At 38.8% G+C, this 27,526-nt stretch overlaps 1 protein-coding gene across 1 annotated transcript; it reads right to left on the minus strand.

Moving 5' to 3' along the window:
* Positions 1 to 1,638: 1,638 nt before the first annotated feature.
* LOC119741245 (transcription factor E3-like) lies at positions 1,639 to 26,039 on the minus strand. Its single transcript, XM_038216996.1, has 5 exons — positions 25,582 to 26,039; positions 19,002 to 19,200; positions 3,530 to 3,736; positions 2,429 to 2,527; positions 1,639 to 1,911 (listed from the first exon to the last, which is right to left on the minus strand). The coding sequence occupies exons 1-5, from the start codon at positions 25,827 to 25,829 to the stop codon at positions 1,654 to 1,656; spliced, it is 1,011 nt and encodes a 336-aa protein (XP_038072924.1). The 5' UTR covers positions 25,830 to 26,039; the 3' UTR covers positions 1,639 to 1,653.
* Between the last annotated feature and the right edge of the window lie 1,487 nt (positions 26,040 to 27,526).

The following is a 27,526-nucleotide window of genomic DNA, read 5'->3' on the forward strand; positions in this document are numbered from 1 at the left end:
TTTGGAATGAGAGTTCCAAGCTCTTTAATACGGTCATTGATATTGAAACGTTTTCTCCGCCTCAACTGCATTTTGATAAAAAAGAGAAAAAAAAATACATGGCGAGGTCATAAGTCCCAAAATGTTATCCAACCAAAAGTATTTCTATTTGTGAAGCATGCAACTCATTAATCTCAAAAAGGGGAACATTTTCAGCATTAAAAAACTAATTAAAGAAAAACATCCCCATTATTCATAGTTTTAAGACAAGAAATAGACAGATTTACATGAAGGTTCAAAGGTTTCATGAGGATGGTTATACTGCAGTTCTTTTAGACGAGGCTATATTTCAAAAATTGTTACATGAAGAGGCATTTTTGAGTAGAGGTTGATAACATAGCTATTTTACCTAATTTTGGGATGCTGAATCCGAAAATGATGGTTACCAAGCTGGATTTTTAGTGTACATGTAAATATGCATAATTTGCATAAATCTTTAACAATTGTCGTGTAATATAATTGTTCCCATATTTAGGTATATTTTTTTTATTTTGTTATTTTTTGAAAAGTGTATTTTGGTGATTCTACTTACACTTCCTGACTTCAATAACATTTTCCAAAGCATACAAGTGACTGGATAATTATGAGGACATAGTAACGATCCAATTGGCTACTATTATACCCTAAAGTTGCGTGCATTTACCTTGTCTCCTTATATCATCCAGTAGTCTTGCCAACCTCAGTATCAATGAATTTCAAATTCACCATGTTGCTTACTGGTACAGTTACCCTATTAACAACCTTATGGGATATCATGTGAACAAAGATAACATTGTGATATAAAACGGGGAGAAAACGGAGTGGCGAAATTGGGCTAAAAAGTAGTTGAAGGGTTGCCTAACGTGGGAGACTTGGACAAGTTCAAGGAAATTTCCAAAAATTATTGGTAAGAAAACGTTTTGACATTGACATAATTATTGTAAGCATCAATAATCTTTAATTTTGGGGATTTCCATGAAGTTGTTCAAGTCCGCCACGTTAGGCAAACCTTTGCCTAATTTTTAGCCCAATTTTCTCACCTCATTTCCCCTGTTTTCCTTTTTGGCCTAAATATCAAGATGTTATCATTTTTGACATAATGTCCCATTTATTTTTGCTAGGGCAACAATGCTAGTAAGTAACTTTGTGAATTTGAAGCTCATCAATACTGACATTTGGCGAGACTACTTGAAGATATTTGAGGAAAAGTAAATGTGCGCAACCTTAGGGTATAATAGTAGCCATTTTGGATTGTTTCTATGCCCTCATACTTATTCAGTCACTTGTATGCTATAGAAAATGTAATTGAAGTAAGGAAGTGTAAGTATAATCACCAAAATAAACTTTTCAAAAATTAAATAACACAAAATATACCCAAATATGGGAACAAATATATTACACGACAGGTATTAAAGATTTATGCAAATTAGGCATATTTTCAATATAAAATCCAGCTTGGTAACCATCATTTTTGGATTAAGCACCCCCGAATCAGGTAAAATAGCTACAGTATGTTACCAACTTCAACTAAAAAAAATGCCTTTTGTTGCCCTAAAATGAGCCTTTTTTAAAAATATCGCCTAGACTATTTACAGGAATCAGGATTCTTGTACAATCCTTTTGTACCATTATCACTCACACTTTTTTGTGGGTCAAACAAGAAAAAAAGAAGCAAAATACATGTATGTCAATAAGACAACATGTGTACTTACTCATATTGTGGTTGTCTTTCTTCTGCCTTTCTTTAGCAAAGGCCCGAACATGATCTTCTGAAATTGGTTCTTGTTTTATTTTGTTGAGGTCAGCAGGACATGAGACAGACTGAGTAGGAACTGCCACTGGCGTCATACCACCATTAGGGCTCAACTGGTCTAGGTATGTATGTACCGGCATCTGAACACATTTTTTAAAAAGTCAGGTAAAATAGGAAAAGATAGAGTTATTAGAGATTAACCCTAACTCCCTAGAGGGTGTGCAAAATCATAGTAAAATTGGTGGATTCAGGACTGTCAGGGATATAGTTTTTTACGTACATGTACATGTATGTATGTACTTGTTACAAGGAAGAGTTTTGCCAGTTGTTAATGTAGTCTGCCATAGAAATATCCTAAGCTAGAAGAAACCTTAACCGAGACGGAAGATTGAGAACTGCATCACCACATTTGTGGAGCAAATAGAATTCTTCAGCAAGAAAATATGCACAGGGTATCATAATAGAATGCGAACTAAACTTTGAGATATTCTCTCAAAATGTTTAAAACATCAATATTGTAACTAATTTGAAATTCCTGATATCAATAGAGAATTTCACTGATATGATTTCAAGGGGTTGAAGGTTGCATAGGCTCAAGACTTTGGACCAAAATGTGCACAAATAAACTTCTTTTGTAAAAGACTGTTAACTTCTTACCGTTGCTGGCACCATACCAGACTCTTGAAAGTACTGAGTCAGAGCATCCTCCCCTATACTTGATTCCAAACTTATCACTTCATCTAAAATGTCATCCACCTTCAACAAAGAGATATGAATATTGGAACATTTACACGTCGTGTACCGTTACTTGTCCCTTGTGCAAGGTAAATCCACACATGTATTGGACAAAGATGTATATAAGTGTTGCAATAGGTCAGAAAGTATCTGGAATATTCAGAAACTTTCCACGAAAAATTGGGAATTATGAGGGATTGGGGAATCATAATATGTCAGAAATTTTGAGAATATTCAGAAATGTTCATATGTAGCTAAAAATTGTATGGCAAAATAAAAACTAGTTCTGCTACCCTAAATTTTTTTTTGGGGGGGGGGGGGGGAAATGAGGAAAAAACCCAAAACCATCCATTACTACCTTGTACCCTTTACTACACGCAGAGACCTTCATATGATCGTAAACACACAAAATTTCCCAAGACAAATTATTCCCTATACCTCCCTACCCTATTTTCAAATGCCATGTAATCGGAAGCAGAAGTGGTTTTTTTCCCTTACTTTTAAATGATTTGTACTTTTTTTATAAGTACATGTATTAACTTTCATAATATACACTTTCAATATAAATGGAAGAGCCTTAATATACATACTTGAAGCTACCTGGCCTGAAGCATCCAGATGCAACCAACATGTACGTACATTGTATGCGTATACTATGCACAACTGCACATGATGTTTACTGGGCAAGATGTGTAAGATGTAGGCCTAATAAGATGTTAATGGAGATTTTTGTCAGCAAATCTTGCTACATGCTCTGGGGACGAGCCTTAACACCCTAGGGGGTGTGCAAAATCATATTAGAATTGGAGCATTCAGGACTGTTAGGGTTACTCCAATTTTAAGGTCAGCCATGTATCTGGGGCATACACCAACACTTCAGTTGCAACTGGCCATGTTGATAACTAAGGCCTTATATGAATGGTCTTGCAGGAACACAGTGTGGAATACTCAGGGATTTTGGGACAAGCTTAGCATGACTGATTTTATTGTACATATATTTGAAAGCACCTGAAGTTAATGTACCTCTTGAGTTGTTGACATAGGGCTGTTGGGTAGACTAGACATTGAGCCACTTGGCTTACGAGATGGTGAGTTAGATGATGGACTCGGGTTTAGCAGGTGAGGAGACATCCTTGTTTGTGATGCAGAGGCAGAAAGATACTGCTCCACTTGCCGTTTTTGAGATTGCTGGATGTAATATCTTGTAGGGTTCTCAAGCTTGGTGGTCACCTAAAAACATTAACATACAAGAAAACAACTTTATATACACGTGTGAAGGCAATGAATCATTGCTGTTATCTAAACTGTGAATGCATACATCAACTAAGGAATGCTTGCATGTGTGTATCAATAATACATCATCATACAGCAATTTTAATCCTTTTGTGACTGACATATCTGATAGATGCCTTAATTCATTGTGTTACACCTGTACTTATGCCATTCATAACATTTCTCACAACCCAGCCTCAGGCAAAGCTGTGCAATGTAAATGATGTATTTCATGATAAACATGTAAATTGGAAATGCGGCTGGGCATGGATAAAGAATGATCATAGCTATTTGTGTAAACTTACTAGAAAAAAAGGTTGTTGAATTTACTTCAGCCGCCATTTTGAAAAAAAAGTTTTGTCCAACTTTTTGGAATTGGGATAACATTCAGCATTCCATTTTAACAGCCTTGGTCAAGGCTTTCATCATTATGCGTCCATATGGTATTCATATTTGGAATCAGTCATTTTCTTATTGGTCGATCATTGCATGGAAACGATAACGATAACACAGCACTTATGCACACAAAAAATGGTTTCTGAAACGTCTGCAAAAAGGCGATACAATGTAGCTGCAAATAATTTGATGACGTCGAGATTTACAAAGTTGTGATTAGAAATCTAGAGCAGGGTTCGAAATTAGCATTTTTCCTTTTCAAGGGGCCCTGAAGCGCCACCAGGGGTAAACTTTTAGGCTCTATACACATTTTACATGTACATGTATGCACATTGTTGTTTGGACCAAGGCGTTCAATCGGATCCAAATGATTTGCATAAAGTGGCCGCATGAGGTCGCTGTTCCGCACTGTACTTTTACGTCAAGCGTCAGTCGTTGTCAAGAAAAGCCAATCCGATTACGTACTAAGACGCTGTAACAGAGCATTAAAATTTGTGAACCCAAAAAACATGGCCTTTGAACGTTGTGTTTCTCAGAAAATATGCTCAGTATGATTAAAATGTTACATAACATGAAGAAGAAATTCTAAGCTGCATGTCAGTGAAAAAAATCGCCGTCATCAATGCTGAAATGTCAATACTGGTTACTGTCAAAGCTCTGGAAGAAATCGTTAGAAAGCTTCCCCAAATGTATATATTTATCCAAATTTCTAGGAATTTACCCAAGTTGTTATTTCAGGAGTAGTTGAACACTTACTTAATCTGAGTATATTCCGAATTTCAGCTTAATCTGTTGTTGCGGACGCTAGTGTTACACCTGGAACCATCGCCAAGGAAAATTTCGTAGGCGCTACGGCTGACCGATTTCGACCCGGCACACAATGAGGAAGGGCATATTAACATATTCACTAGCGTCACTCGGCGTGGCATGGCATGGGTCTTGGTATCGACCGATGGAAGCCAGCAAAAAGGGTGATATTTGTTAATTAACAACTCATGAAGGAGGCTTTTCTGCAATCGTTTACTGCACACCATAATGGATAGGAATCTTATTAATATTCGTGAGGCTTGAAAAGATATTGCGGAAGCCAGGCCTATTTTTCCAATTTCAACAAAAAGTAATGAACAAATCACCACGATTTTAGCACATACGTGGATCATTATAGGGGAAATAAATCCTGAAAGTTGCATGTAGATACGGTCTTCCAAACGGGAATAATAAATTTCAAAGATTTAACCCGCCAACGTGAACATATCTGTGTACATGTAGTTTCATTCAAAATAAAGTGTTACGTAACCTTTACAAATTGCCCTTCGCAACCATATGTTGCAGCCTTGTTGTCTAGCAACTTGAGCACCAAATAATTTTATGAAAATCTGCATATTGTGGATTTAAATCTATGAATTGCTTCTGCCAATAAGTCTGCCAACCCCCCCCCCCCCCCCCCCGGCATGCTGGCAGTATTTATACAGTCGGTTTGTAAGCACACTTTTCAGTTTACCTGACCAAAATCAGGAATGACCTCATTTGACCCCCAGATAATCTTTGATCTGAAATGTCTGAAGCCATCTGAATTAAGTCCCCCTACCCAAAGATTGTCACCAAGCTTGGTCAACATTGAAGTCTTAACATTTTTATGACAGCACTTTTCAGTTGACAAACCAAAATCAACAATGACGCCATTTGACTGCCAGATGACCTTTGACCTCAAATGTCTCAAGTCATCTTAAGTCCCCCGCCCGAAGATTATTGTCACCAAGTTGGTCGAGATTGAAGTCTTATTTTTCATATGACAGCAATAAACAGTTAACCTAAATCAAATATAACAAACATGCACACATACATACATGTACATGTACATACATGTACGGACATACAAACTTCATTCTTATAGTTGCGGGGACATGAACACTCGTCTGAACGAGGTATATGTGGGGACTGAAAAAGCTGTGGGAACAGCAGGAAGTCCCCATAACTCGGTCCTACTTTGCCTAACAATAAAAAACATTTCCCAATAACGCGGTGAAGGCCTACCCACACATACAGACATACAATGTACACATTAGGAATACGCTATCACAATATAAAACCCTTCTGGCTTCAAAGCAAGGGGGATAGAAATGGGTACCAGTCAGGGCAGAGATGGTTAAATGTGTTTGATACAGTATTTTAGGTTATTCAAATATAAAAGTACTCTGATCTTATTCAAATCAATAATTCAACACAGTTTACCCATTCCTATTTGTCGAGAGCCCGTCATGTAGCCGGTCTTAAAATAAAAGGTCTTATTTTATCATGAAAGTGTCAAACAATTACGGTAACTTAGGCCTTCTGTCTTATTTCTCTCCCCGTTTCATGGTAAAAGCATGCCTGAAAACAACGTTAGCAATACAGGTCAGTTTGATATTTAAAAATCTTGGGTTGGTTTATTTTTCGGGAAGGGGGATGCAATGTCACACTCCCTTCACCATTGCTATATGACGTCACACTATAGTCGTGTTCCCTAACGTGGCGCACTTCGAAGCTTACCCAAATTTCCTCGAGTAGTGTTGCCAAACCTCTTTGTTGACAAACCTCAAATTCATGCAGTGAAATACTGGTACTTTTACCTTATTAATGCTTGCTGTTTAACCTCTGTGAACAATTTCAGTTTCATAAAATTTAAGCCGAAATTAAAAAACGGTGGCGTCCGGAAATTGGGCACAATTTGGCGGAGTGTTCCCTAACGTGGCGCACTTAAATAAATCTCGAAAAATTCCAAATTAACATTTAAGAATTTCTGAAAACTTGATAAATTCTGATAAATCATTATTATCTCTACTTACATACCCAGCCAGATGTTTGTCACAAAATTATTTTCTTATTTTTCGGGGCATTTTCAAAGGGTTCACTTTGCACTTGAAAATAAAATCAGAAAATCACTCCAAAATCTTTTTTTCTTTTAACTTTGTAGCGGGTAAATAAACTCGCGATTTATGAACGGGATTGTTTATAACTTGATGAAAGTTCACTTTCTGTGAAATTTCAGTTAAAACTTTTGCTCTAGCTAGGCGCTACAGGCGAAAAATCAAAGTGCGCCACGTTAGGGGCCGCGCCACGTTAGGGTACATCAACAATATTGTTATAAGTGTGGAATTGGAACTACGAACCTGTTACACTGGCCACAAAGTGTGGATTCGGAATGACGAATCTTGAGTAAAGTGTGGATTCGGAATTACGAATCCACACTTTGAATATGTCAGACATTTTTTCTTGATACTGAGCATAATAATAGGACTGTGTGCGTCAAAACTTTCCTTCCGAAAATTACCAATGCATCTTCACTGTCAAATTCTCTGCCGTCACTGCAAAAACTACAGCAAGTCAGAAAAATCGTCGTCTGAACTACCGGTATCCATGTTGATGGAAGGAGCCTACACACAAAATGAGTTGGTTGTACGCGTGTGGCGATTCACATGCTAAACACGCCACAATGTTTGATTACTCCCTTGTAAATACCCTAATGGCCATGAATCAACACGAGATATGCAAGTCTTTTCATCTCCAAGTCGAAGAATACACTCGCAAGTGTGGTTTCTAAATTTACAAATTCACTCGGCGCTTCGCGCCATGTGAATTCTTAAGTTAGGAATCCACACTTTCTCGTGTATTCTCCTTAACAGAAATGGCCCCAGACATGGATTTAGGTCGCCAAGTAACAACGGTTAGAAGTCAGCAGGCGTAGTTTCGAGATGCTTTTGAACACTTCTCCAAAAAGCCCTTTTGACTAATTTCCTGGCAAGTGAAGCGGGACCATACAAGCTGAAGACACACAAATTCATACCCCAGTGGGTCAAGTCCATGAATATACATAACCCTGCTGTCTTCTTGGTGGATGTCACGAATGATGGTGTTTGGGGATCTTTTCACACTGATGGCAACACCGTACATTTGTTTTTGCTTGTTTCCTGACCAGTGCCAATCATAGATGATGGGTTTCTCTCCGATTTTCTCTGCGTTAACTGACAGATTGCCAGTTTTTAACCTTCTGAATTCTTGTACTGCCACGATGTCAATTTTGTGGTCAGCACATAGGCGCGTGAGAGTAAGTGTCATCAGTGCAAGTTCAACGTTGCAGGAGCCGGTATACCAATACACTTTTCCCTTGGAACTATGCGCCTTTGCATGCAGGGGATTGTAGGTATTTTTCAGATCGTACATTTTGGTCTCGCGTGTCTGTACAGTTTCAATGTTCCTGTTCTGTGCTTGTAACCTTTGGACTGAAATTGCCTTCCACCGCTGTGACCCGAGTTTGAATCCCACCTGAGCCAATATGTGGATTGGGTTTTCAGTCCCTACCTGATTCCGTGGGTTTTCCCCAGAATATTTTCTGGGCTTTTCCTCCCACCTCACTGTAATTTCTCCTGCTTTTTAGTAGCAGGAGGTCGTGGGTTCGAGTCCCACCGGAGTGATTTTTTCCAACTTTTACTCGGGAGGTAACACACTGAGTACACGATGTTAATACAACGGTGATGGGCAAAACCGAATTTGATTTACATCAGCCCGACCCAAAATTCCGTCTTATGAATAACAATAATTTACTTTTTAATTATTGGTACAGGATTTTGTAACTGCTCTTCCATTTGCGTAGACATATTCGTTTTGGATCGCATCTGGGAGGCGGTTGAGCGGTTCATTTGCGATGCCGTGGCTGCTCAGACCCGATGGTAGTTTACTCACGATAGACCACAGTAGACCAAAATAAGCTTGAATATGTCACCTCTCTCGAAAATGTCACCTCCTGGTTGGTCCCTGCTGATGAAAAGTTGATCTTCAGCAACTTCAATGCCCATCATAGAGATTGGTTGCACTACTCCAACACCACTGATGCCTTTGAAAACAGCACTCACAATTTTGCATACATTACTGATAGTGCTTTTTGATAACATGCACCTTCTTGATCATCCTTCCCTCTTGGAAATTCTGACTGTGCTACCATTGTGTTACCAGTGCTATGCAAAGTCCACCTGTGACTCTATTTCTTCCGAATGCCTTGGCAGTAGGGATTTTTGGAGAATTAGGAAGTATACAATACTGCACAGGGTCCGTTCTCTTCAATGGTCTGTGAAGCTGTCTCTTCCTCCACTGTCTTTCCTCATAGGACAGACGAAGTGACAAAGTCATCTCCACTGTTTTAATTACAGACTGGAAAGCCACCAAGGGCTGGACACCTTGAAGCTTCCAGACATGATCAGATTCCTGCAGTTGTGCTTGAAAGGTGTTCATCTTAAACTCCCCCACTTCTCAAAGCTTTTCAACCATTAGTTGTCTGAAGCAAAGTTTCCAGCTTGCCAGAGGCTGCCATTTGTAATTCCACTATTCAAAGTTTCTGGCGAGACATCTGATCTTATACCAATTATCAGCCAATCAGTCTCCTATTATCTCTGTAAACAATGGATGCAGTACATGTTTTTAATTTTTGAAGCTGGGCTGAGGCACCTACTTGTTACCTGTTTCTTCTAGATCAAATTCAACAGAGTGAAGTGAACCTACATGTAGTGAGACAGAGTTTGGCAGCTACTCTTGAAGCACTCATTCTCAGACTCACCGAACATAACCAGGTACTTCCATACCATTGTCCTAAATAATGACTGGGAGCCTTTGTGTAGGGGTTGGGGACATAGTGGGGCCAGAGGTTTGCAAAACCAATCCCAATGATCAAAGTTGTCCCCAGTGTGCATGCACATGCACCAATGACCAATACAGGTGTCAGGGTAATATTATTTATTCTCACGCCCATTTTATTTTAAAAGGGGGTATAAAGGTTGAATTGCCATCACTATGCCACTGTGTATACATGTGTCCACCTGCAGGTTATGTTTGTTAAAGGGAATGTGCATCATTGGCTTTTGCTGTAATTTTCAGAAATGAACTATTTTGAGGGGTTAGTTAGTATAATAGATCAAATATTGTTACACTGACATTTTTGAAGTTTGGTGTTCGAAAAGGTTGGAAAAACCAAGAAAAACAAAAATGTTTAAGTAGTCTGGTTCCCTGACTCCACAAAAGATAAATGGATCAATTTATAGATGATGGAAAATTGTAAGGCAAGGGAACCAGTCTAGTTGGCCTGCACCTGTTCATGAACATGTAACCAATAGGAAACAAAATTTGGCCTGAAAAAATGGTAAATTTGGAGCAGTAGTTGAAAAATAGTTAGGTTTTTCCAATGCTGGTCGGCCGACCACCGTTGGAAATGTTTACAAAAATACAATTTTCTTGAAAATGACTTCACACCAGATGCCATAATTTTACAAGATGCTTGAGACTGTCATTTACCAACATCCTAGTAAGGTATTTCGTAAAAACTTGGTAGTTTTATTTTTCGATGTTTGCAAATTATTAAATAAATTTTAGCTTGAAACATGCAGACATACAAAGCATGACCAGGGAGCAGCTCGTAGAAAATGATTCACTTTACCACAAAGTGACCTCGTGAACCTCACACAATTACATATTTCCTGTTATTTTCTACAGCATCTGACAGTAACCAAGTGCATACATGTACATGTATCAACTAAAACTGATCATGATCAGTAAGGATTTTTAGATTATATGAGCAGTGCAGACATTTTTCACAAGTTGCTATAAACATTCTTAATGATTCTTGAAGGTAAAAGTAAAACTTGCATAATACAACTTTTACAATTTAAAGAGTATTTTTTGGAAGCCCAACAATTTCAGCTACATGTACATGTATGTATTAGGCGGGCATGGAAATAGAGTCACTTAGAAGATGCATGAGTCATTTCAACTTCCACTTTGTGCTTTTATTAGACTTACATGTAGAGACTCAGGGCACTGATATTTATAAACTAGTAGCAATATAGGATACTATAAATAAAAGGGCTACCATTCTTTGTATTTGACCACACATGTACCGGTACATGTATCAATTTTATCACCATTTCATTTATTTACCTATAGTGGGTAAATTACTTTTTAAATAAAATCCATTCATAAAACCTTTCAGGCCTTCCAAAATGGGAGGTTCAAGTACTTTCCGGCTGCCCATGAATATAAATGGTGATGGAGGTTTTTTTTGTAATTTCATGTGCATATGTGCACATTGGGGTAGTTAGCGGATGGATGCCCCACCCAAGGACTGTTAAAACAATACAACATTGAGACTCTACTTGCCAATCCCCCACCAACCCTCCTCAGTAAAATACCCTGTGCTGCATTTCTTCCTTGATACATGTAATGTTGATCCTTACTGTATCTACATGTTTAACACTCCTACAAATAGTTTCTGTGCCAAAGAAAATGCAAATTTTGGGATGGAAGCAGCATTGAGTCTCAGGTCAGGTTCTCTTGATGGAAATGTTGGAGAAGGCAATGCAATTTTATGAACGCATACACACACGGAAATGTTAAAACGAAGCTTCACAAGTTTTTGCAGGCTCTAGCAAGCCCTTGCTCTGGCAAATTCTTACCAGCCTGCATCAGTCCTTATCACCCATTGTTCTAATCTCTTTTGGTAACATGTATGTAAATGTATGTGTTCGTCTAAAGCAATCAGAACTGGCACCAGGAAATAACCTACCAAAATTGCTGAAAAAAATGAAAAGAAAAATATTTGAGGCTGACAATACAGAATAATCAAGGAAAATTTAAGTCAAATACCCGGTACATCAGTACACAGTAATGTCTGTTATGTAGACATAATGGCCAACACTGTCTGTATTGCACAGTATTAGCGTATAGCACATGTCATACAGATTACAGAAGCAGTGTGCCATGCACCACCAGTAATATGTAATAATACCGTTAAGACCTTGAAATATAAAATATGAAAAATCAAAATATATTCACAGAAAGAGACACCAAGTTATGTGAATGTGGTTTTCGAGCAATCATTTCTAACCTAATAAAAAAAAGTGTAGGGTTGGGCTACACAAGTCAGTTACTGGAAGCAAAACTTTTTGGGGCCTGACTAGGCCGACTTGTTTCCTTTTTCACACACTAATGACAACTGGTGCTGTTCAGTATATCTATTCTTTTAATACTACACAAATCCTATCCAGCCCCAAGTTGGGAACAGCCAACCCAAGTTGGGAACAGCCAACCCAAGTTGGAAACAGCCAACCCCCAGTTGGGAACAGCCAACATAGAATGATAATCTGCAGGTTGCAGATTCAAACCCTGCTCCAGTCAATTTCTTAGTTCAACTTAAAAAAAAAAACACCAAATATATATTATCTTTTCTTTAAATTCTAACCTAAGCACATCCAAATTATTAAGTGCTAGACTGAAAACACAATGCGACAAACAACAATACACTATAATCATTATCATGTACTTCGTTATTTCCACCAAACCCCCTGCATAGTACAATGTACATGTAAGTACAGTAGAACGCCAAGCTAATGAACATAGCAGGATCCACAGAAAATGTTTGCAATAGTGATCGTTCGGTATAGCAATTTTCAGCCACAGGTTATTAAAATGGAGTCTGTCTATTTAAATAGCGCCCTCTTGTGCCCTTTTTGACCGGATTTGTTAAGTGTTTATTCATTTCGCTCGTATCTCCTGCCCTGCAAACAGGGTGCTGGGACACTCTGATGAGCTTCACAGAATCTTGTGAAGGAAGTGGGGTTACATGTTTGTATTCAAAAATCTGGCTGCAGCTGTTTAAGACCGCAGTTCCAATGCGCGCAAATGCTATCTGAAAACTTTCTCACAGAAATGAACATACATGTATTCCATACCGGATGTTATTTCTTTTTCATTGGGGATCATGTGGACACATCTTGCACGTCGTATAATATCCAATTTGACCCATCTTGAATTCAAAATGGAGCCTGAGCAAGTGACAAGAATTGAAAATTTACAAAACAGAAAAAAATTTACAGATTTTCCTACATTATTACTCTTTTCAATGAAAAAAACAAACCTTTGTGAATGAAAATAAAAGGGTGATGACTCGGTCTTAACGGCTGTTTAAATCCTTGCAGGGTCGTGGCCGTGATGACTTGAAAGTCACAGGTCAAGCAAAATCTATCCAATCAGAGCGTAAAATCATCAGCCTGTCCCAGCGTGTTTGTAGGGCAGGGGTATGAGGGAATTTATTCATTTCTCTCTATTTTGCTGTTTTGCTGTATGGCTGCAAAATTGTTTCTTGAACGGTACATGTACTTCTAAATTTTATTTTAAGTAATATTTTTATGAAGAAATTAGTAGAAAGTTAATATCAAAATTTGTTTTTTATAAGGCTTTTTGAAGATCGCGGTTGTAAAGTGGTATTAAATAAAATTATGAATGGAGAATTTAATAAAATAGTTTTCAAAATCTAAGCTTTGAGGAAAAAAAACTACCACGGGTGGTTTTCACCACAGGTTTCACATCAGCGGCACCCTTCTTTACCAATAGTGAACTGGCATTTCTCGAGCACAAGGAGTCATTTAAAAACTCCAGCAACAGGTGGCTTTCCCTTCTATTCCTTGGGAAAATGCTAGCCACCTACCACGCTTCAACATTCAAACACGATGTACATGTATATGGGTCATCTGATGTTTGGGAATTAAAAATGGCCAAACAGCATTAATATACATTTTGTATACATATGACTGGTATTTTTTTTGTAAATCTGTTGATTTTTTTCAACAACAATGTTTGGTATGTTTTTTTACACAAAAACTGGGAGCCAAGGATGATGTTCGGTATACCGAACGTTCGGTATACCGAACGTTTGGTATAGCAGTGCTCAGTATAGCGGCTTTCCATTGCATATTACTATACCTCATACATATTCATGATCGAGAGCCGAACACTCACTGGTCAATTCACCATCACGTGCCAGATGTTATTTTTGCTGATTACCAAGCGCGCGCGAGGATTCACGCACAGGGTAAATACGCATGCGTAGTAGACTGTCGCATGGGTTACCCGTGCGACAGTCTACTACGCATGCGCTTTACAAAGGAATCGTGGAACTGTCGGACAGGTGTAGTATGCACGCGCGAACATCGCCCAAACGAGTTACACACGATGAGATAGATGGTTGCACAGCGCGTTATTTTCCCGAGCGAGCTCAATGATGCCGAACTAGAAAATATTTATGGACAATAAAGATGTCTCCTGTACAAAAGAATGCTGTACACAAACTACATTTGTATTTACAGCTGCACTGCATTGTAAATGAACTGAACTAGTGAAGTTGAGCAATACGATTCTTTTGGTGAACTGGTGATATGTACCGGTATGAGGTATAGTAAAACAAATATAACATGGTTTATTTCGGGTGGACAACCGATATTCGCTCCCCTCGGTATTGGAAGTTGACAAACTAGTTCCCTCGGCTTCGCCTCGGGAACAAGTTTGTCAACTTCCAATACCTCGAGGAGCGAATATCGACTGTCCACCCTCAAACCATGTTATATTTGTATACTGTACTTGACACATTCAACTTTTCACAAATGTTTTCTAGTTTGGTCTCGTATTGTAAACATGCAATCTAGCGCTTGACAAGATGCATCGTCAGTTGGGCGGTGACACAGAATTCCATGCAGGTCATTGTTTATGTGGGTGGGTGGGTCAAAACAATTTGGAACAAAAATCGAAATTTAAAAACATAGAACATTTTGAATGGCCCCTAAATCTTGACCGCTCAAAATTCTTCTGAGGTCCACAAAATTTCTTGGGTGAGTACATGAACCCTCGATTGGTTCTTATTTTGCAACCACAACTGTACTTATGTATGCTGATTGGGGTATCATCAGATTTCTAGGAAACAAGTAGTTTCTTACCTGGTGATAGGGGTGATGGTGTGCATGGAGATGGTGTTGATGAGGCTGGTGTCCATAGTATGGAAGCATAACTGCTATTCCACCATACATTTTTAATTAAATTCACTTGAACGGACCAGCCGTTGAAAACAACTTACAAGTAAAGAAGGTTTAAGAGCAGACCACACAAGCTACCAGCGCTGTGCGATCTTGGGACGGAGTGACCACTTTCTCAACTAGCACAGCATGTATACATGCAGTTTGAGGAGGGAGCAATTAGAATATGGATGATGTCATCTTCCTGTCTGTAAATTCTTATTATTAGCATTACCACAACCCTTAAATATATATCCTGTCCCTGAAGCATTTCTAGCAAGGGCAGCAGAAAACTCTTTTTAGAGCAAGGACAGTACAACGATGTCTTTATATTTCTCTGTAACAACAGTTTACTCAGTGAACATGGTTTGACTTACTGGTACAGTGTTTTCATTTTTAAGAAATTCCCATACTGCTCATACCAGTAGTACATGTACTTACTTGCATGTTCCACTATTACCAAGGCTTACATGTACAGTATGTTCCGTTCCTTTTCATTTTGAGGACACCTGTCACTACCGTTGAAATTGTTGATGTCTGGAAAGTACATGACATCCACACTTCCTTCTTTTTTTTTTCTTTCTTTTTCCCCCCTTTTTTTCAGACTCCTCTCCATAGGTTTGGTGCACTTTTTCCTACCCATACATACAAGTACCGGGTACATTTACTAAAGTCCAGAGAACCTCGTAATAACGAGTCGACTGTACATGCATACTTACATGTACACTTTGCCACTTGGACCCCAAATTTTTATCACGATGAAGTCATCATGTGTCACGTGACATCATACATTACCAAAAGTGCAATCTTCGAATCCTTATACTTTGAAAACTTGTACAAATCCGATTGGGATGAAACTTAGGGATGAAACAGCATTAGCCAATATAATAAAACAAAACTACCAAATTATTAGCTTGAGTATTAAACGCAAGCTCCAATGCTCATCAGGAATTTGACACAAAATGGAGCTAAAACTATGTTGTAAATCCTAGATTCTAAGAAGCCCTAAAAAACAAGACTCTCTGTGTCACAAAAAATGGTCCCTTTTCCTTCAAGTTTACCCACCCAAATTCCATTAAACATACATGTACCTGATTATGTTTAATGGAATCTGGGTTGGGATTAATAGAGGGAAAAGGGACCATTTTTGTGATAGAGATACAGAGAGTCCCATTTTTAGGGCCTCTTAGCATTTGGTATCCACAACATAGTTTTCGCTCCAGCTTTGTATGTATGTCGAAATTCCTGATGAACAAAGTTGGAGCTGGAATTACTCAAGCTACCAAATTATTATGGAATACTTAATGAATGACAGTCTAATGCATACTGTAAAATCATGGCACCTGTGCTGTCATTTTCAAGAAAAGTGGTATTTTTTTGTCAATTTCAAGCACTGGTCAAAAATCGGTATTTTTGTATCAATTTCAAATGCTGGTCGGCCGACAAGCATTAGAGAAAATGCTTTTTCTTCCAATACTGCCCCCAATTTACCATATTTAGTTAGTGTGCATTTTTTTTGCAATCAATTTAGACTCAACTATGAATGGGAGCAATGCCAGCTAGACTGGTTCCCTGACCTTACAATTCCCCAACATCCATACATTGCTCAGTTTCATCTTAAGTACCGGTAGGATCAGGGAACCAGACTTCAGGAACATGATTGTTTTTCTTCGTTTTTCCAGCATCCAAGAGTACATAACTTCAAACAAGTCAGTGTGACAATATTTGCTATCAAATATTACAGGATAGTAGGCCTACAGTTCTTGCAGGTTTCACCAGGCCTGACATCAGCTGGTACGCATTATTAATTTTTTTTTTTTCAATGAGGTATTGATAGAAAATTCATTGTTTATGCCTGTTTTGCATCGAAGCATGTAGAAAAGGCAGAAAAATATTTTGGCTTCCATACTGCTTGAGAAAATGCATAACAAAATAGTGCGGACTCAGCACTTTTTAAATGATGGGTCCTACGGCCGTCAAGGGCCATAGCTGCGATGCCCCAATATATCTCATTTCTGTGGCACATTTGGCATTGTTATCATAAAATGCAGCATTGGTTAGCTATGCCACCCGCTATACAGCCGATTTAAATGATTAAGGCCTGTGGTCTCAGGCAGTCTTTTAATTACAAAGAAAGTGTGTATCTTAAGAATAAGTATGAGTTTCAAACTCATTTCTGTCCCAAAGTAGGGCAAAGTCACAGGATTAGGGGGGGGGGGGTGTCCTCGAAGCATACCTCTTTGGGAACAAGAATGCGGATAAACTTGGGACCAACCATATTTTTTCTTGTTTAACCATCCTATTAGGATGGTAAGAAGTAACAATGGGGTCATTTTTGAGAGAGAAGTGGCCCAAAACAGAGATGAAACTGGCCTTGGCAAAAAACTCTGCAATTATAGGGGCCTAATGAAAAAAAAATAGTGGAAAATTGTAAAATAATTATTTTTGTGGTATTGTAAAAAAAACCCTGAAATTTCAGTGGAAAAGTTTTTAAAAAAAAAACCTGATTTCAGATTAAAATCTCAAACGTTTCATCTCTGCCAAAATATGATTTTAGCTGTTTCTCAAAAAATGAGTCCCAAAATAACAGTTTTTTGGGAGCTGGAAGGCAAAAGTACTGGCTGTGCAACTTAAGAGCAGCATTTTTGGATGTCCCAAGGTATCTTACAATAAAAAATAATATTAAGATTAATAATACCATTTTGCGATTAAATGGCCTTATCCAAGGGATTTTTTTAACCTGTTTACTGGGGGTTATGGTGTCTAATTGTGTGTCTCTATATTCTAGGAGATACTGTCTTGAAATAATGTTATTCAGTAAATTGAATTTTTTTTACTATAATTTATTGTTAAGTTGTATATTGTCAAACAGTAAAACAGAACTTTCAACCAATCACTTATCAGACAATAATAATTACATTACACATCATGTACATCAGCTTAGGCCGAAAAAAAAAAGTTGTGCTTCCGATTACATGCCTTTTAAAAATAGGGTCGGTCGGTCGGATTTTGTTTTTTTTGCAAATTTTTTTTATGCAGATTGAATGGGGTACTCAATTACATGTATATGCGAAGTTTTAGCCTGAACTATTTCTATTGCACTACGAAAGCTACACACAAAATGGCCACAAAAAGTGAATAAAACATACCATAATTATTGTCAATATATTTATACGTTCGATAATTCGTAAAAACTAATGAAAAATTCAGGTCGTTCGCACCATATGCACAACGCTAGTCAAGACGGGAGCTGGCCAAAACTCCGAAGTGTGTGATGCACTGTGCATTGTGGCGCGCGGCCAACAGACCTCGTTTTTACAGTCGAAAATTTCGGGAAACACGCTGCACTGTATCACGTCAAATACAAGAAGAACGATCTCAAAATGAACTCTTGAAGACGGAAAATGCGTCATACACAGACAAGCTCGATCAATTCTGTGAATTAACTTGTAAAAATGTTCTTTCTCCATGTGTTTTCTTGGCATTGTTACGATGTCGAATCCGACCAGTTGACAGTGCACGTGCCCAATGCATAGCCATGCTAGCGCTATCGATCACATAGCTGTGCACACACTAGTTACTGCATTTCCATCATGTCTTCTAAATTGGCCCCTGCGTGGTGCAGCAGGAACCAGTTGTTGCCGCATTGAGCTAGGTTTACGCACGTGACATCAAATTGCAAAATAGTAAAAATAACGGAGGTTTCTTTTGAAAAAAATAGCGAATGTGAGTAAGAAAACAAATAAATACAAGCAAATTTTTGACGCAAAAGGGTTGTTGAGAGGTATTTTGTGAAGACAGAAAAGACAACGGGTTTTATTTATATTTATTCAATCATTATTATTATTATTTTTTTTGGAATTGCCGATAAAATTTTTAAGGTCGCAGCCTAAATATAGGGTCGGTCGGGTAACCGGAAGCAGAAGTATTTTTTTTTTTGGCCTTTTTTTGTGCAAAATACATACCTTCAGAACATTTGTTGGAACTTCTGGAATTGTGGACAGCTTTGGCAGGTCTATAGCAGGTGAAGATAACATAGGTGATGTACGAGTCTGTCTGTTTTCATGCTTTTCTATTTCTTGCATTTGCTGCCTCATCAGTTCCTGTTTGAAATTTGTTCTTGTCGACATGGCGCTTGGTGAAAATTCCTTTTGTAAAACAGAGCTACAAAATTTAAAAAGTATATATCTAAATTATTCTATGTAATTTCAATTGCTTTCATTGGTTAAAAACTGTGGCTTACATGTATCTAACAAAAATGTTACATGTTTGGCAAATAGAGATCATTTTAATTCATGACACAAGAAAAAAGAATCAAAACTTCAAAACATCACCGAAGTACCATCGGTTTTACCTCTGTAGTAAACTCCAAACTTCCAAGGACGGTTAAAAACCCTCTTTTTAATGGGGATGTCAAAACAAACATGACCAAGCAGGAGATTCTAAATGTGTTAAAGTAGCAGGCACCTTTTATAGCAGGTGGGCCAACTGTCCTACAGTTTGTCAGATCACCGACTCAAATCTGGATGAAATATTTGTTTGAATTTACTTCTGTATTATACATGAGGCATTATATCTTTTATCTTCAAAAGGTTGGACCAATCACTCCGTTTTAAAGGGTAGGGCTAGGGTCTGAAGAGTTTGGTCAGGATGGCCATTACACACATACCTGATTATAAGTTTCTTCATTGAAACCAAATTATCTTTGTTCTGAAAATTATTTTCATGGCTTAAAGGGAAAATACAACATTTGCAAACATCAAAAAATAAAACTACCAAATCATTTTGAAATACCTTGCTGGACTGTTAGTGAATGACAGTGTAAGGCATCCTGTAAAATCATGGCACCTGGTATACTGTCATTTTCAAGAAAAGTGGTATTTTTGTATCAATTTCCAACGCTGATCGGCCGATCAGCGTTGGAAAAAACTGGCTTTTTTCAAATACTGGCCCCAGTTGACCATCGCACTTGTTTGCAATCGATTACACACCTATGAACGGGTACAAGCCAGCTAGACTGGTTCCCTGACCTTACAATTCCCAAATATATGTAAACTGCTCTGTTTCTTCTTAAATGGAGTCAGGGAACCAGACTACAGGAAAATGATTGGTTTTCTTGGTTTTTATAGCATTTTCGAACCCAAAACCTAAAAAAAGTCAGTGTAATTATATTTGCTATATATTTCCAACCCCCCAATTCCATCCATTTCTGAAAATTACAACAAAAGCAAATGATGTATATTCCCTTTAATTCCTTCATTGTGACAATATGTAAATAAATCTTTGAAAAAATGTTGACATTTGCAGTGTTTTTATGCAACCCATTATAGCCCACGCACTACAGGTTTTAACAGCTCATGAAATCAGCAATCAGGTTAATGGGTGGAGCATATTGGTAGTAAGACAGGAAACCATACTGTCAACCCGGTCCAAGTCAACTTGGTTCAAGTCAACTCGGTCCAAATCAACTCCATCAAAGTCAACTCGGTCAAGTCAAATCGGTCAAATTCAACTTGGTCAAAGGTAATTAGGTCTCTATGGAAAACTGTACGTAAATAAAGGTCCGATAATGTCTAGGTCTATTGTAATATGACCTGGATTACTGTATACATGTGAGGCTGGGTTGGTTTGAGACAGAGTTGACTTGGGACCGGAGTTGACCTCCGACCAAGTTGACATGGACCGAGTTAGTTTGGGATGGAGTTGACTCAAAAACCACACTTTTAACCCATACCAAAATCTTTGTTTCCTCAAGACTTTAATACCCAGCCCTAAATTTTATCATTAGGTTGTCATTTAGGGCTGGAGGAAGTTTTTCACTGGGACATGCAGCATTGGCAGGTCCACACAAAAAATTAGAAAATGTTCAATTTTGTCCCTGTAACACACTAATTTCAACTGGGACTCACCCAAACCTAGCCTGGCATAACCACTTCACAGGTCCTTGAAGTAAAAAACGATCCACGATGAAGATTCAGCCTACAATTGCAGTGAAAAAAGAAGGCATAACCGACAGCCGTGCGGCCATGATGATGCCCGGAGCTAGATTTGTGCACAAACTGCAAAGCGCTGGCGATTACCATGCACACACAGCAAACCACCATACCAGTCACACTTGCCAACTGCACGGCGCAGCATTGCGCTGAATCGCGCACCTGACGACTGTACCAGAGTTCAACGCTCCACTCAGTTGAGTTAGTAGTGGTTTTGCCAGACTAGGTTTGGGTGAGTCCTAGCTGGAGTTACCCATCCATAAATTTTATCATTGGGTTGTCATTTAGGGCTAGAGGAAGTTTTTCACTTGAACCTGCAGCATTGGCAGGTCCACCAAAAAAATTCGAAAATGTGCAATTTTGTCTCCGTAACACACTAATTTCAACTGGGACTCACCCAAACCTTGCCTGGCATAACCACTACACAGGTCCTTGAAGTAAAAACCGATCCACGATGAAGACTCAGCCTACAATTGCAGTGAAAAAAGGAGGCATAACCGGCAACTGTGCAGCCATGATGATGCCCGGAGCTAGATTTGTGCACAAACAAACTGCGTGTACAATTAAGGAATGGCAATGCGCGGTCAATTACTATGCACAGCGCGCGAACCAGTCGCTCTTGCTAGCTGGCTGCTGGCACATGACCTCAAACAGAAGCGTAACACCCAACAACTGTTTCATGCACTAACTATGAGGTTTACCCCTCGCATCACAGCAGCGGTACTGGAACGGCAGCCGAGGTTGGCCGGTTATCATACATAGTGCAGTTTTACGTTCATTTAAAGACAGGGACAATAAAGGGGCGGGGGGAGAGATTATGGGATAAATGATTCATTTTCTGAGGGGACCGTGTGGATTGTTTGGTAACTGTTTGTTTGTTGGGGTGTTTTTTTTTGTTTGTTGGGGGGGGCTTGCTTGTATGTCCTGTTGGACGCGTACATGTATTCTGGAATCTCATGTATCATTATATCCCTCTTCTGTCTCTCACCCTCCCCCCCCCCCCCTTTTTAATTATGGAACAAGGCTTAACTATTTAATGTCCCTGTTTTTAAATGAACGTAAATAACACTGCACTATGAATGTATGATAACCGGCCACCTTCGGCTGCTGTTCCAGTACCGCAGCTGTGATGCAAGGGGTAAGTTAGTGCATGAAACAGTCGTCGGGTGTTATGCTTCCCTGTGACGTCACGCGCCAGCAGCCAGCTAGCCAGCTAGTAAGAGCGACTGGTTCGCGCACTGTGCATGGTAATCGACCACGCATTGCCATCCCTTAATTGTACACGAAGTTTGTTTGTGCACAAATCTAGCTCCGGGTATCATATGGCTGTGTCGAGCGCAATTTGAGTCCCCCACGCAAGTAAAAACTTGCGCGCACGCAAGTTTAAACTTGCGCGTGCATTAATTTCCTTGCTACAAATTGTGCACCCAAGTTTAAACTTGCGCACTACATAGATTTTCCCCATGCATGCAAAGCTGCTAAAAAAAATTAAAAATTCCGGGTAAACTCAAATGAAACATCATTTTTAAAGCAGATTTTCTCCAATTAATTGCACCTCTGTGCTTCATGAGACAATGCCTAAATGCCTTTTTTGAAACATTTTATTAACAGTATTATGCTAATGAAGTCGACTGTTGTGAGGTTCAGAGATAAGGGGTGGTAATGCGAACAATATTTATGCACTTTGCATCATATTGTTTACGGCTTATTAGGATTTTTATTTAATAAACAACATATTTATTTATTAATTCGAATTAATAAATTAAATTAATTAAAAAAAATTAATTAATTAAATCATTAATAAATTTATTTACTTTTTCAAATAATTTCCATTTTATATCGTAGCATTTTTATATCGTAGCATGAAAACATTAATATGTATTATTGAGCCTGCAAATAAAATAATTGTTAAAGTAATAAATTCAATTAATTAATTAATTAATGCGTTCAGTAATTTTTTTCAATGATTATGCATTTTTGAAGTGTACACAGTGCTCGAAATGTTATGCAAGTATTTTTGAAAACAATATGAATTATTGTACCGTCCAATTAATTAATTGCTAAATTAATTAAATGAGTATTTTTTAAGAACAAGTACTTTTTTAATTGTACAGTACATGTAATGTAATTTAAAGCATTTTAAAAATAATGGAAATGATTACTACAACGTCAAAACTTGAACAATTGAAGGGATCATAATCATTCTTTTTACGTTAACAATGACTATACACCTAGTAAATTTTGATTTATTTACATTTAAGAATATAAATAAATTAAAATGCTAATTAGTTTAACAAGGCAAAAAATACTTGGAGCTGGTCTCCATTTAGCCCCACTAGTGTGGCCGCGGTATGCTGCGCTGAACCTCTGGCCACACACCGTGGTACCGCGCACTACTGAGGGCGTTTTCATAAAAATTACGGTCCGTTTCTTACATTATGGTTGTATTCTATGATGTCCCATCTATCACTTCTGGGATGCTTAGGTGTAATGATGTTCAATTTCCCGAGATATTCTTGAATCTTTCTGGAGCCCATATGCACTCGTGAAACGTCTGGTGATGGCAGCCATTTTGAATGTGACAAGAGATGACCTCTTGAGATGACCGTGGATCCTGAATAGAGATCAGTGCACGTGGCCCCCAGACGATAAATGCATGGTACAGGAAACAGTCGTCGCATTTGCAACTCGCGCCCTCGCTCGACAAGCAATTTGCATAAACGCGACGTCACAGCTTGAGGTCATCTCTTGCCACATTCAAAATGGCTGCCATCACCAGACGTTTCATGAGTGCATATGGGCTCCAGAAAGATTCAAGAATATCTCGGAAAATTGAACATCATTACACCTAAGCATCCCAGAAGTGATAGATGGGACACCATAGAATACAACCATAGCCCTCAGTAGTGCGCGGTACCACGGTGTGTGGCCAGAGGTTCAGCGCAGCATACCGCGGCCACACTAGTGGGGCTAGTCTCCATTATTGAACAGCCTCAGTACACTTTCCAAGCAATCGCCGCTAGTAAAGTAGTGTGCTTTTATTGATTGCTTGCCCGGTCCCCTCCCCTCCCCCGCCCCCCAAAAAAACTTCTCCGACAAGCACTGCTAAATCTCAATGTTCCTTTTCATTTACGCCAATTGAATTCCCCTTTTTATTTATTTATTTGTTCATTAATTTATTCCATTATTTATTAATTTATTTCTCCATGTACTTGTGTTTTAAACATTTTTTTTTCTTAAATGAAAATCCCGCCTGCAAGGTTCTCAAATTGCAATCGCCTTTGCGCAAGTTGTAACTTGCGCACGCAAATTAAAATGGCGCGGTGTAATTTGCGTGCTTCGGGAGTCACTCGCGCAAGTTTAAACTTGCGCGGGGGACTCAAATTGCGCTGGACAGCTGCACGGTTGTCAGTTGGGCCTATGCCTCCTTTTTTCACTGCAATTTATAGGCTGAATTGTTCAACAAGGACCTGTGTTAGCTCTACTAAGTGGAGCGTTGAATTACGGGTACCCCTCCATACAAACGCTCCACCGATTTGCCATACTTTGGTAGCACCATACACGGTCGTCATGACGGTATGCATTTTGTGCATGCCCTCGCGAGGACAAGGCCCAAAAAAACCGATAAAGAAAATACAAATCAGGAAGACGGTAACCCTGGATAGATCCACACATTCATGACATTCCATAAGACCCCTCAAATTGTTTCAAACAACCGGTAATTTTGAAAAAAGAACAAAATAGTCTGAACTTACCGCTCACAATTAAATGTGTCTGCCGAGTTGCACAGTCTATTTCACTGACATGACTGATGCATAATTCATTGCGCGCGTGTGTGACGTCACTATTGAAGAAAAACAAGTCGCGCTTAATCAATGACTGTTTCATGTACTGATATGTGCCCCGCACCAAAAACCCACAGTCAGACGGCGCGGGGCACATATGACTACATGAAACAGCTATTGATTAAGCGCGACTTGTTTTTCTTCAATAGTGACGTCACACACGCGCGCAATGAATTATGCATCAGTCATGTCAGTGAAATAGACTGTGCAACTCGGCAGACACATTTAATTGTGAGCGGTAAGTTCAGACTATTGTGTTCTTTTTTCAAAATTACCGGTTGTTTGAAACAATTTGAGGGGTCTTATGGAATGTCATGAATGTGTGGATCTATCCAGGGTTACTGTCTTCCTGATTTGTATTTTCTTTATCGTTTTTTTTTGGCCTTGTCCTCGCGAGCGCATGCACAAAATGCATACCGTCATGACGACCGTGTATGGTGCTACCAAAGTATGGCAAATCGGTGGAGCGTTTGTATGGAGGGTACCCGTAATTCAACGCTCCACTCAGTAGAGCTAGACCTGTGTAGTGGTTATGCCAGGCAAGGTTTGGGTGAGTTCCAGTTGAAATTAGCGTGTTACAGGGACAAAAATGCACATTTTCGATTTTTTTTTGGACCTGCCAATGCTGCAGGTCCAAGTGAAAAACTTCCCTAAATGACAACCCAATGACTCCAGTCCAGGTTATCATTGCCCATCAGTCTGCCTACCTTTCAACGGGCGTGCTTCGTAATTCGTAAAAGTTTGAATTGGTAAGGCCAATGTTGGCAGGGTTTATATCTTCTTCTGGCATCCCACTTCCTGGTACAGAGGTTGATAAAGAAGACATGGACGTGGTAACGTCAAGGTGATCTTGTAAACTCAAGTTCTGTTTGACTTCCCCAAACAAATCAAAAGTCTCGTCGTCGTCGTCGTCTAAACGGAGATCAAACTCCATATCAACTCCTGATTCTTGCATTTGGGATTAAAATGTGTACAACTGTGGGAAAGTACCCCAAAAAACGTACTATAAATTGTTCACGATAATATTCGTAATTCAGTCGCCTAAATTTATCGAAACTAGAGTAGATGAACGACTCATAATTGTCAATATGGCGCAGGCTGGGCGGTGATAAAAAATTACTTCAACTTCATCATTTCATCATGTATTTGTGTATATATGATCAACCTCGTTCCGATGGGTCGCGTCGAGCGGCACACACAACCATTGATCTCCATATACACAGTCTGTGTATATGGAGATCAATGCACACAAACCCCTACTATATACGTTCGCTGCAGGTCTGTCAATTTTGGAACCGAGGTTGACAATAATGAAGCCCTGGGGACGAAGTTAAGTAACGATGACATCATTGATCTATAAAGGTCTGCTAGGCAGGGGGGGGGGGGCGGGGATAGCGGATCCGGACGAGTGCGCAGCGTATATCGAGTAATGCCTACTTTAGTACTTTATCATAATTTTCTCTTTGACAAACATGGGTGAGGTGTTTAAAACCATGGTCCGTGGTTTAATCCATTGATCTCCATATACACATTGATCTCCATATACACAGACTGGATAGGACATCGCGCCGTGTTTGTGCACGAATGCGCGGCCGAACAATGGCGGCGCGTTTACTGTCAGACGGGTAAACGCGCATTGTGCTTTCACTTTGTTTACTTTGGAAAATGGATTGTTTAGTGAAATTGTTCTTACAGGAGGGAGTTCAAGCGCTCCTCCAAAACAATCTTAAAAAAAAAACCTGAACGATGAAGAGTTACCCTTCAAACAGCTTTTCCACACTTTCTTGATATACACTTTCTTATTATGCATTTTCGAAATTCAAGAACCCCCAATTTCCTTTTCCCTTATTTTTTTTAAAATCCCTTCCCCTCCCAAAATGATTGTTGCCATTTCATTTTTGGCACATTGGTCATTAGAGCACACTGAATTACTCCATCAACGAAATGAATAATTGTATTAATAATATGCTGAAATGACATCATATTTTTTAACTGAACACTCACACGAGAAATTGTATGGAGATTCATTCAAATGATTGATATATTTATTAAAAAACCTGGACATAAACCAATTACAATCTAAAAGGTAAAAAAAACCCTTAATTTTACAAAGTAATCAGTAAAAACTTCTTCCCGTCCCTAGATTGATCAGGGAATGACATCGTTTACCTCTTTGTGATATTGTGTGAAAGGAGATGAATCACAAACCAAAATAGTACTATACTAATTTTGTCAAAGAATAATTCAAGCTACGCACGGTCTTGCAATTAAATGTTAAGCTATACTTCTGAAAATAAATATAATTACTTGTAAGTGTAATGGGAATCGTTTTTGTGAGCGAATATGACGGTGTTTATGGCTATAGTTAGTAATCTTATATAACGGCGTACACAACATAATTTCAAACCGTAAAAGTACTCATTGCTTTCTTCACCATACAAACTGCCAATAATGTGACAGTCATCTTGGGAGCTTATAAAAATACTTGCATTGAACTCCACAACTTCTTTCCAAAACCAAAATCAATCAATGTTAACAGTTCCACATCGTAAAAATTGATTAAGTCAAACGCTCAGATGCTTATCACACACATGTTCCATTCAGTGGATGATACAGTCGATTCCATCCCTCCGTGAAGTTCTCCATTTTCGT

Source organism: Patiria miniata, unplaced genomic scaffold (assembly GCF_015706575.1).
Source record: "Patiria miniata isolate m_02_andy unplaced genomic scaffold, ASM1570657v1 HiC_scaffold_11, whole genome shotgun sequence".
Lineage (NCBI taxonomy): Eukaryota > Metazoa > Echinodermata > Asteroidea > Valvatida > Asterinidae > Patiria > Patiria miniata.